Source organism: Danio rerio, chromosome 3, assembly GCF_052040795.2.
Source record: "Danio rerio strain M-AB ecotype USA chromosome 3, GRCz13ab, whole genome shotgun sequence".
NCBI classification, from domain to species: Eukaryota; Metazoa; Chordata; class Actinopteri; order Cypriniformes; family Danionidae; genus Danio; species Danio rerio.
The window spans coordinates 16,003,222-16,015,789 of NC_141023.1; the positions used below are offsets into that span (position 1 = coordinate 16,003,222).

The 12,568-nt window shown below is 37.1% G+C and overlaps 1 protein-coding gene and 1 long non-coding RNA gene across 18 annotated transcripts in view; one reads left to right on the top strand and one right to left on the bottom strand.

Annotated features, from left to right (window-relative positions):
- Positions 1-12,568, bottom strand: part of LOC137490516 (uncharacterized) — a 104,621-nt gene that overhangs the window by 66,297 nt on the left and 25,756 nt on the right. For all 16 annotated transcript variants that reach the window (XR_015480543.1, XR_015480545.1, XR_015480549.1 and 13 more), the window contains exons 7-8: positions 11,323-11,594; positions 6,216-6,396 (exon numbers count right to left, since the gene is read on the bottom strand). This is a non-coding gene — a long non-coding RNA (uncharacterized LOC137490516). The remainder of the gene's footprint in view (positions 1-6,215; positions 6,397-11,322; positions 11,595-12,568) is intronic.
- The window catches only part of slc17a7a (solute carrier family 17 member 7a), a 44,916-nt gene that overhangs the window by 13,929 nt on the left and 18,419 nt on the right, over positions 1-12,568 (top strand). For both annotated transcript variants that reach the window (XR_015480111.1, NM_001098755.1), the window contains 1 exon segment: positions 11,329-11,581. Coding sequence is in view for 1 of the 2 variants with exons in the window: in NM_001098755.1 (NP_001092225.1) it covers positions 11,329-11,581 (253 nt within the window). In the remaining variant the exon portion in view is untranslated.

Sequence of the window (12,568 nt, forward strand, 5' to 3'; positions counted from 1 at the left end):
TATGATGATAGAACAAATTGTGGTTATGAGTATATGAAATTACGAATTACACATGTAGCAGGACATTAAATTACTTACTGTTTATTTCTTTGCATTTTAACTTTGTAAGCTATAAAATCATGGGTCTCACAGTTTGTCTCATTTTATGAGTCAACTGACAACAGTTGTTCGCTCCGCTCTTTTTCCCCTGCTCTGCCGGCCACGCCCACTCTTTTCTCAGAGCTCCATGCCTATCTCTGGGCATTTTTGAAAAAAGAAAAAAAAAAAGTGTTTCATGGCCATTTACAGTTGATTTGTTAAATTTGAGTTATTTTGTGCTTGAGTTAAAGTAAACTAATTGAAAATGAGAAGTGTTTCCTTAAACAGGTGAAATGGGAAAAAATGCTTTCAGTTACGGTCTACTTTATTTATTAATTCATTCACTTTCCTTCAGCGTAGTCCCTGATTATTAGAAGTCGCCACAGTGGAATAAACCGCCAACTATTCCAGCATGTTTTATGCGGATGCCTTTCTAGCCATAATCTAGTATACCCATACTGACTCATTAACACTCATACACTACGGCCAATTCGTTTATTCAATTCACCTACAGCTCATGTCTTTGGACTGTGGGAGAAACCGGAGGAAACCCACGCCAACACGGGGAGAACATGCAAACTCTATACAGAAATGCTAACTGATCAAGCCGGGACTCGAACCAGTGAGCTTCTTGCTGGGAGGCAACAGTGCTAACCACTGGGCCACCGTGCCGCCCAGATTATTTTATTTCAATCAATATTTCTGATCAATTAATTTTTTATTAATGGCAATAATCTTGGATAAAAAGAAAGAAAGAGCTCCGAGCATACTGTGGTTATTTGCTTGGAGAATTGAAATCTTTAACATGCAAATGAGATCGATAAAACTTTTAAACATTTGCTGAGATTGTGCTGTCATAATAAGTATGCAAATGTGTGTGTGTGTGTGTATCGAAGGTTATGGTCCCCCTTTGGTAACCTGTGTCAGATAAAATGCTGACAGAGAATAGATATGATTGGACAGGCCTTTGTGAATATGCTTGTGTTCCATCCTTATAAAGTGTTTGTTGTAGCGAGATCCTCATATACCATCCCCTTCTGCACTGCACCTGTCTCTTATTAGACGGCCTGAACACACACATATGCACACAATACACGCATAATACACACATTCACATAGTACCCCCTCTGACACATCAACACTCACAATGCATTCACACACACACACTCTCTCTCTCTCTCACTCACTTACTCACTCTCGCACACACACACACACACACACACAATCACACACATGCACACAACCTACACACACATACATATGTACACGCACACACACAAAAACTCACCCCCCCACACACAAAAATCTACACACACACACATAAACTCACACACCCCAACACACAAGCGCAAACGCAAACTCATCTGTATACACACACACACACACACACACAAAAAACACTCGCAACACCCATACACACACGCACATGCACACATACACACACACACATATATATGCACACAAATACACACAAACTCATACTCTCTCTCACACACACACACACACACACTCACTCGCATGCCCCCACACACAAACCTACACACACACACACACACATAGACAGACAGATATACAGGTCAGCTAGTGCATGATGAACCGTGGAACGTCACGCAGAAATGCCTGATCTGTAATCCTGGATTCTCTTTTTCTCCAGCGGTCACATGCTCACAGACACGCAGATCTGAACTCAAGCACACAGTAGAACAACTATTAATTACAGCCAACAGTCATTCTCATTAGCACGCAGCATATGCGCCGCTGTTGGCAGCAATCTGTTTTAACTAGCTTTAACCTTAATTACACATCTTGTGAACGTGTGAGCGCTAAACTGCAGGCAAACCCACTTCATCTCTCTCTCTCTCTCTGTTTTCAGCTCATTTTTTATCTCCGGAAGTCTATCATTTCTGTAATCCTAATCTGAGGGTGGAGCTACAGATTATCGGTGGATAAGTGAAAGAAAGGGGGTTAAAATGAAGGGAAGGGATGCGGATGAATCCTGAGAGGTTTTTAGGTATAATTGAAACACGTTGCTACTTTCTAATTTGTGTCCACACCCTTTTGTTTCCTTGTTCGTTTCTGTAGAACAAAGAAATCAATTAATTTCTGAACATTGCATGGATCTCCTGCTGATTTCTTTTTAGCGGTCTGTGATTGTGTTGTTCGAGGTTGAAGGGATTATAAGAGATCTGCTTTTGTAGGAACAGTCACAGAATCAGAAATATATATATAGAGAGAGAGAGAGAGTGAAAGACAGGACAGAGAGAGAGAGAGTGAGAGAGAGAGGGAGATTAAGACGGATATAATGATACGTGTGTGAGAGATTCGTGGAGCTCTAATGTAGTTTGGTTGGAAGGATTGTTCAGAAAGTCTTTCTGCAGGTTATTTTGACATGGGATTTTTCTGGTAACACTTTATTCTAAGGCTTCCTTGTTACACTGTAAAAAGTCATTAGTTCATTTATTATTTTTTCTTCAGCTTAATGCTTAATTTTTCAGGGGTCACCACAGCAGAATGAACCGCCAACTATGCTGAAATAGGCAGCAACATTTTTACTCACTTTTTTTAAAGTACAGTAACTAATCGCGGGGTAGCAGTGTCTCAGTGGGTAGCACAATCGCCTCACAGCAAGAAGGTCGCTGGTTTAAGCCTCGGCTGGGTCAGTTGGCATTTCTGTGTGGAGTTTGCATGTTCTCCTCGTGTTCATGAGGGTTCCCTCTGGGTGCTCCGGTTTTCCTCACACAGCCAAAGACATGAGATATTGGTGAATAGGGTAAGCTAAATTGTCCGTAGTGTATGTGTGTGAATGGGAGTGTATGGGTGTTTCCCAGTGTTAGGTTGCGGCTGGAAGGGCATCAACTGTGTAAAACATATGCTGGATAAGTTGGCAGTTCCAAGCCAGGGGACCAAGCCGAAGGCAAATGAATGAATGAATGAATGAATATTTGGTTCCCTTTTTACCATGTCCTTCTTAGGTTGTAACTTTACATTTAAGTCAGAGTAATATTATTTAACTAACCACGTATAATTATGCATAATATATTAGTATTAATAAACTACGTACAATACAATATATGTGCGTGTGTTACAATGTGTGTACAGAATGTTTCACTTGCTCACACATTGCTATTCAAAAGTTTAATGTTGTGAATACATTTCTAAGTCTACCTCTATTTTTGTTCCAAGGCTGTATTTATTCGATCAAAGATCTAAAATAGTAAAAATTTGAAATATGAATACATCTCATTACAAAAAAAGAAACGTAAAAAACTTGAATGAAAACGCTTTAATAATAAAACATTTAATAAATATATTATGTCTAAAAATCATGTTTTTATGCGTATTAAGCACTCTCCAACTAAAATTATTTTTAAACCGTGTCCAGACATTTTATCCTACCCATCAGATTATGCTACCAACACTGTATTTGATTGGTTCTGAGGTTGGGGTTAGGGCGATATTACAGCTTCATATCTCACTACCCCACATTCAAATTTACACTGGTAGAAAAATCTGATGGGTAGCATATTGCGTCATTAAAATGTGCTACCTACTTCATACCCATAGCCAGGGGGGGTTCGGGTGGTTCGAACGAACCACCCCCCCATTGCCAAAAGGTCCAGAATTTGTCCATTTAATTATTTTATGTAATTTAATATTATATGATATATTTATTATATAATTAATATAATATATTTATATTCAATATATATTGTAATAAAGTGTAATTTTAAATAAGCATGTCCAGTAATTCGAATCCCATAAAGCCACAATAATGTGACGCGAGTCACGTGACAAAACTCACTGAGTGGTAACATTTGAATCTTTGATGGCGCAACAATCATACTGAGTAACGCCATACTTTGGGTCGAAAAGAGCAAGAGAGGCAGAAAAGGCAGGCAGCGGTGTCATTATCACAAAATATTGAACAAATGTTCAAAACGACTGCCAAACAGGGTAAGGCTAAAGTTGCTTACTTTTTACCAGATGAAAATATGTCCCTGTTCATGAGGTTCTAGGCTAACTGTGTGCATTAGCCAGGATGTCCTGTATATTTAGTGACTTGTCCAGTACATGACCTCCTATTCCCTATTTTTGCCATTATTATTTTCAAATAACTGTCTGACGAAGGTTTTAATGGCAAGCGGAGTCACTTCACAGCAAAAGGCGCTAATCCCGTCATGTCTGTGTTTTTGAGGCTGTTTGGTCACTTCATTTGTTTTATTCCTATCGGATATAAATCCGATCCCTCAAACCACTTCAGAAGGTGATCTGGGATGCATTCCAGATGAAACTGGACAGGTTTAATCTCTTTTTAGACAAAATTAATATAAATAAAATAAATTATGACCTGGAGAAAACCTGACCTGCACCTGAAACACCTGTAGGCGCGCTTTTACAGACAAAATTCTAAAAAAAAACATGTTTACTACTATAAGCATGAAACATGTGTTCTAACTTTTCAGGCCTGTAGTCGGGGGATTCGGAAGACACACCCCTCACTGACAAAGGTCCAGAATTTGTCCCATATATGAGCTCATTTGTCCTATTTGACTGCTACGCCATCATAAATAATGAAAATAAACCGTCATAAAAGGCTTTAGGACCAAACAGAATCCTCTGCCAGCTGTTGCTTTGGTGGGACTATAATCTGATGTAAGAGAAGTCTTCTTTCACTACTGTATTGTTCTTAAACGGAGAAAACATTTTACAGGTAACTTTTATTCTAAATCTTGGACCTTATTCCTGAAATAAAAATGAGCAATAAAAAGGTGTGAAACACCAGAAGCAGACCACATTATATTAATTTGAATATATTTTGGCTATTGTTGATAACCGGGAATTTTCAAATGTACTTTTTTTTTTTTTTTTTACCAAAGAGGCTAGAAAAATTCTGAAGAATTCATTATTATTGTTATTATTATCTTTTAATCATTATTTTTTATTGAAATGGCCAAATTGTGACTGAGGATAGTTGAATGTGCTGGCCAATTTGTTTTTTATCTAATAAATGACAGTAGGCTACAGATTTTCATTTCAATTTTTTTAAATTTTGTTGTGTTGTAATTTTTTTTTTCTTGCAAATTTTTCTGAAATATTTTTAGTACATCAAAAAGTGTTGTGACATCTGACTAGCTAATCCAGCAAACAACAAAAAAAAAACTACAGCTTGAAATGTCACTAAAAAACAGTATTTAAATATCATAGCTGAATCGAAACTGAGGTGGATAACTGCAAATAGGTCCACTTTTCGAGAAAAAAGAACCACCTCTTTCACCAGGCTGGCTACGAGCCTGTACTTTTGAATGGGAGGTAGGACAATCTGACAAGGTAGGACAAATCAACAGAACACCGTCTCTGCTTACTGAATCTTACATTCAGCAAGTTTTCATTGTCATGTTCAGACATCTATTTTCTGTATTATTTGTAATTTCAGTTATAAAAATGCATTTGTATCTGTTCTTATTTCCTGTCAACTCTGTTACATCGATTATACAAAGGCACAATAAACTGTAAAGCACTCATAGAAAAAGCATGGGACTTGCTCCAAGTGATATCACTTCCTGTGGCGGGAATCTCTGGAAGGCATTGGTGCATGTCATTATTCTTCTCTTATTAATTTGTACAAAATGTTTAGTACACACCAATAGTAGATTAACAATGTGTCAACCCTGTTATTGTGATATTCCAGTGAATTTCTCATTCACTTTTTGAAAAATGTACTGATGATGAAAATACTTAAGAATCTGTTTAAGACATGCCATGCGAATCTGGCTTGAGGTTAGCATCTTGAGCTTAAGCACAAAATAATGGAAAATGTGAACTCTGTTATTGTCTGCTCAGTTATTATCAACTCTGTTATTGGTTTAAAAAGCTTAACAATGAATGAAACAACAGTTAGCAACAAAATCAAATGTTCCCTATGTCACATTTAAGCTTTTTTTAAGCATCCTTTTAAATTGATACTGTATAAATTACACATTTGTTGTATAACATTTCAGTTGAAAGAAAGCGAGTGGAAAATGTTGAAATGTACCCGCAATTCTGGAATGAGTCATGTGCCTGTGAAAGTGTTTGCTTGAGTGCGTGCATGCATGCGAGTTGTTATTGGCTGTAAACGTCGCAGACAGGTTGCGTACCCAGATGGTCTCTCTTTAGGTCTCTGCTGGACTCCCATGTTCTGCTATCCAGAGCCGCTTCATTCTTGCTCCATGTCCTCTCTCCCTCTGTGTCTTCCCTCTGCATCCCACCTGCTTTCAGCCGTGTTTGTGATGTAGTTTTACGACCTGTGAGGGTTCCCCAGTGTATGGGACTTCATACCTGTTAGGAGTAATAAAAATACATTTCACACTTCAAAAAAAGAAACAAAATTGTGCAACTTAATATAATTATGGCACACATTTGAATGATGTTGTTTTAGTTAAACTTAAATGCAATCCAAGAGGAAAATTAAAAATTGAGCAAAAGAAATATTAATAATAATAATAATAATAATAATAATAATAATAATCACATCTCAGTTTTTAGTGAATTTAAAGGGATAGTTCCCCCCAAAAAACAAAAATTCTGTCGTTTCCTCATCATCCACTTGTTCCAAAGTTTGAGCCCCTGAATATTTTTTCGGATGCCAGTGGCTGCTTTTTTTCAACATTCTTCCAAATATCTTGTTTTATATTCAAGAGAAGATAGAAAGGCATAAAATTTAAGATGACCTTGCGTCTGAGGAAATGAGGAAATTTTCATTTTGGGGTGAGCTGGCCCTTTAACTTGACATATATTTCAGTTTTAGTTCATTTTAAACATTGAACTTAATCATTCAAAAAAATTGACCAAGCAGCCATATGCAGTTTAAGTCAGAATTATTAGCAGCCCTGTTTATTTTTCCCCCAATTTCTGTTTAACGGAGAGAAGATTTTTTTTCCAACACATTTCTATACATAATAGTTTTATTAACTCATCTCTAATAACTGATTTCTTTTATCTTTGCCATGATGACAGTAAATAATATTTGGCTAGATATCTTTCAAGACACTTCTATACAGCTTAAAGTGACATTTAAAGGCTCAACTAGGTTGGCGCAATAGCCTAGTGGTTAGCGCGCCGACATATGGTGCAATAAGTTCGACATAAGTTCGAATCCCGGCTCGACGACATTTCCCTACTCTACCCCCTCTCTCTCTCTCCCACTTCACTTCCTGTCTCAATACTGTCCTATCTAATAGAGGCAAAAAGGCCAAAAATAAATATTTAAAAAATTAACTAGGTTAATTAGGTCAACTAGGCAGGTTAGGGTAATTAGGCAAGTTATTGTATGATGATGGTTTTTTTCTGTAGACTATCGAAAAAATCTAGCTTAAAGGGGCTAATAATTTTGACCTTAAAATAGCTTTTAAAAAATAAAAACTGCTTTTAATCTAGCTAAAGTAAAACAAAGGACTTTCTCCAGACGAAAAAATATTATCAGACATACTGTGAAAATTTCCTGAATCTGTTAAACATCTTTTTTGGGAAAAACAGCTGTAAATATAATTATTTTAATGCACAAAAATTCTGATATTTAAACCAAATATTGCAGCTCTTTTAAGATAAATAGTATATCTATATATGTAACTTTCGGAGTTGGAGTGTAGTGGACCGAGCTGAGAACTAGTAACATAATTTGACCTAGTTTGACTCTCTAAGGAGCAAGACATGAACCCGTACCATTGTGTCCTCGAGTAAGACACTTAACCTCAAATTAATCCAAGACTGTCCTCATTTTACGTGACCTTAAAGTTTACTTTGGACAGAAGCATTTTTTACAACAAAAGGGTTTTGCATGGTATATAAATAGCTAACCCATATGACAAATCATACACTGTGTTATTTTGTTTAATTTTTTTAACACAGGGTTGAAATTTAATCATGGAAATTGTTTTACACTTTACATCCATAAATTCCACAGGTTAATGTGTTTTCATGCATTCATTCATTCATTTTTTTTTCCGGCTTAGTCCCTTTATTAATCAGAGGTCACCACAGCGGAATGAACCACCAACTTATCCAGCATAAGTTTTAAGCAGTGAATGCCCTTCCAGCTGCAACCTATCACTGGGAACCACCGATACACACTATTTCACACACATACACTAAGGACAATTTGGCTTACCCAATTCACCTATACCACATGTCTGTGGAGTGTGGGGGAAACCGGTACACCTGGAGGAAACCCACACAAACACGGGGAGAACATGTAAACTCTATACAGAAATGCCAACTGACCCAGCTGGGGCTCGAACCAGCGACCTTATTAAAAGTATTACATTTGTTTTAAAACTTAATATGCATTTTTGGACATATTTTTGGACATTTGCTGTTTTCACCAATATGCTGAAACTGCTGTTTACATAACTGTAAAAAGCATGTGAATTTAACAAATGCAAAATGTCTATTGCCAAACATCACATTAGTGATTCACATAGTAATGGAAAATATGTGCATTGGAAAGAAGAGAATCTTACTCTGCACACTGATATATAATACTCTACATCAGTGGTTCTCAAACTGTGGTACGTGTACCACTAGTGGCACGCGGGCTTCCTTCTAGTGGTACACGGAGGAATGAAATATCTCATGTACATGCTACAAATAATTAAAAATTTATTAAAAATTATGTATATAATATGCCATATATTATATATAGGCTATATTTCTGAGGTAATCTGCCAGGTTTTTTAACTGTGCAGAGTTGTAGCTGCTTTACTGGGCCTACTACGCTATGGATTTCAATACTGCTCATTTTTGTGGTACTTGGAGAGAACATTTTTTTCTAAGGTGGTACTTGATGAAAAAAGTTTGAGAACCACTGCTCTACATAGTATGCAAAAGGATCCATAAGGCTGGCCGTTATGCAAACAGATTGCATGCTGCCTTTTTTTCAATCAATGACAGCTGACAAAGCAAATATATAAACAAGGAATGAAGAGTTTGAAACGCCAGATTGCAAATACTCAGAATTAAATGTGAAAGAAGAAACCACCTTTACCTGGAGTTTAGAGTGATCCAGGGTTCAAGCTGGAAATGCCCATAACCAAAAAATACCTTGTTTTTTTCACACAGAAAATGCCAAAACACCACTTCTGAACAAAATAATGAATATATATTAATATAAATAAATATTATATTATATATAAATTATATTATCATTTATTTTTTACATAGCAACTCAAGACTTAAGAAATATTTTCCTGCTTGTTCAAACTACTTATTTAAAATGAGCTAAAACAACAAAAATCTTTAGTTTTTTGGAGACAACTTAATTGTTTTGTTTAGTCCACTTAAATTTGTAAAAACTGATGTTAGCTTAATTTTTTTATGTTGCCCCAACACAAATCGATAGTGTGGAACCCAGCATTTTTTTTTTTACAGTGAACTTAAATAGTGACATTAAAAATGCTACACTCATGTGTCTTTTGCTTGTTCAGAATTCATATATTCAATCATTCATTCATTTTCGGATTAGTCCCTTTATTAATCAGGGGTCACCACAGCGGAATGAACCACTAACTTATCCAGCATATGTTTCACACAGCGGATGCCCTTCCAGCTGCAATGTTCGGTATTCAATGGGGCATAAATATTTTATTCACATTGTATATCACCAACAGTAACAGAAAGAAACTGTAGCAGTAATCACTATATGAGTGAACCATTCAAGTAATGCATCTAGGTAATTGACCCTTTGCTAAGCCACGCCCAAAAACCGCCATCCACCAATCGTGGCTTAGCAACTGTAGCTACGCGCAGGGGCTCTGTCAAGCTTTCGAGCTAGTGCATATGGATTGTGCAAATCTGATACCCGGTCTCCTTAAAGTTTGGACGGGATGGTGAAATTGTTTCCTTTTTCAAAACCTAACCCCCAAGAGGAAAGATGCCAGCGTGAATCAAGCTGTGTGAGGGGCGCTAAAGGAGCGGAGCTAAGTTGGTTTTGTTTTGATATTCCTGACACATTCAGTGATAGACAGGCGGCAATAACTCACACCTCTTACCCTAAACAGATCTGAACTGTGTTTCCTACAAAAAACACAAAGCTGGTTATGTTTAACAGCTGTCTTATTCCTTTTTTCGATCGATATTATGAGTAATTCTCCGTTTAAGCCTTCGCCATAACGTTTGTAACATAGTCATACTAATAGCGAATAGATCATAATGACATGAGTTATTGATCCGGAAAATACAAATCTGCGATTCTGTTGCGAACTTTACTGAACTTCACATTTCCATCTATTTCAAGCTACGAATATTTAAAATTACAAATCAACAGACCAAAACCGAGATATGATCGAAAACTGAGCAGCTGCGATCAATATACTTTACCCGCAGCTGTTTTTTAGTCATTTATAAAGAGCACACAAACATGACTAACTTACTGTACATTGGTATGGGTCAATGATGCTAATATTCGGCGCAAATCCATCAGTTTCCCTTTCTGGCTGTTCTTTCTATGAATGAACTATGTAAAAGCACTGTCATAGTAAGGCTATAAAATTGCACACCAATTAATCTATCAGGCTTTTTGGGTAAAAATAGAGAAATCACGGTTTCATTTATTTTTATTAGATTATTTTTAAATTTCACCTCTCCTGCTGAACATGATAAGCTGCTGAATGGTTAGCATATGAGGCGGCTTGGCTAAGCTAGCTTCAATTTTGATTGATTTATTCTCTAATCGGTTGCCTATTATGAGATGAATATACCCCTGTAATGCATACTGCAGTGCTTTTTTTGGCTTTCTTGGATATCTAACCTGTTAGTCAAAAATTACATTATATCCCTGGCAATGTCTGAAACCGGCACACACACATTGAAAAAGCCATGCCAGGCTTTCGAAAGCTTGACAGGCGTAGCAACAATAACTAAGGAGGGCGGGGCCTAGTAAAGGGTCCATTAAGCCTTTAAATTGCACTTTAAGCCGAATACCTTGAAAATTAAATATGCACTGTCATCATGGCAAAGACAAAAGAAATGAGTTATCAGAATTTAGTCATTAAAACTATTGTTTAAAATGTGTTGGAAAAAGAAACTTCTCTCCATTAAACAGCCCTTGGGGAATATTTGAAAGAGAATTACAATTTAACAGGAGGAATAATCATTAGGTGGGACTTATGTTTGACTTTCAGTGAATAAGTATTTAAAAATAAACTGTATTATGAACTGCGGAAGGTTGTATTAGTTATGCTCAAATGTGTATTGGCCCAAATTCTCCACCTGCAGACTCCTGGAGAAGCGGCAGCAGAATGGAGAGACGATCGAGCTGTCAGCTGAGGGACGTCCCGAGCTGGTGGAGGAGAAGGAGCTTCCCATCGTGGACTGCACGTGTTTTGGTTTGCCTCGCCGCTACATCATCGCCATCCTGTCCGGCCTGGGCTTCTGCATCTCTTTCGGCATCCGCTGTAACCTGGGTGTAGCCATCGTCAGCATGGTGAACGACCACACGGTTTACTCCGGAAAGAAGCCCGTCATAGTGGTCAGTATCAGTGCTGGAGTTTAAATGAACAAAACAAAAGTAATAATCAGTTCACCCAAAAATGAAATCCACTTGTTCCAAACCAGTGTCTTCTGTTGAACACAAAAGAAGATATTTTGAAGAATGTTGCAAACCTGTAGCCATTGACTTCCATAGTATTTGTTTTCCCTAGTGCTATGGATGTCAATGGCTACATGGCCGTTTACAAAAAAGCATGATAAATATCAATTTAACGATAAATATATTTGTGTCCACAGACACATATGAACAATAATGATCTTTTTATTTTCAATTTAGGGCAATTCCATGCAAATATCAACCTTGGCATTAAGAAGTTTACACCAAAATAGCGAAACTGCTTGTATTTTACAGCACTGTAAAAAATACTCAAAAATGTCTCTGTCAGCGTTATCTAACAAATATATTTTATTCACTAAAGTCACACAAGTGCCAATTTCCCATCTGCCACATCCATAACAGAGAGGAGTCACATCCATAACCAAGCTTTTTTCTCATATACTCAAAAACGTAAAATATTTGCCACAAAATGTAAAAATTAGACCCAAGACATTGTTCTGAGCCGACAACTGCTGAAAGTAAAAAAACAGCCAAATGGAGCATACACTAACCTACATTTTATCAAAACCTCTTTAATGCTGTGCTCACGTCAGACTCAAAATGTTCACATATCTATTTGCGCATGAATATCGTGATTTATTCATGCGCAAATAGAGGCGTGAACATTTTACAGTAAGTTTAATCGCTTTATTTGCACGTCAAATTCACTTTACAATAGACACAGATTAGAATCATGGGCAGGGCTCCTGTCTGCTCATTGCGTCTAGCTTCATTGCTAAATGGCTAACATGGATTTTATTGAGAGACTAGCTGTGCTTTATGACGGCTGACAAACAGCATAGATTTGTTCGGCGCTGTGTCTGACTTCACAAGATTCTTTCAGAGATGCACCCAGTTCTGTGGAGTTCA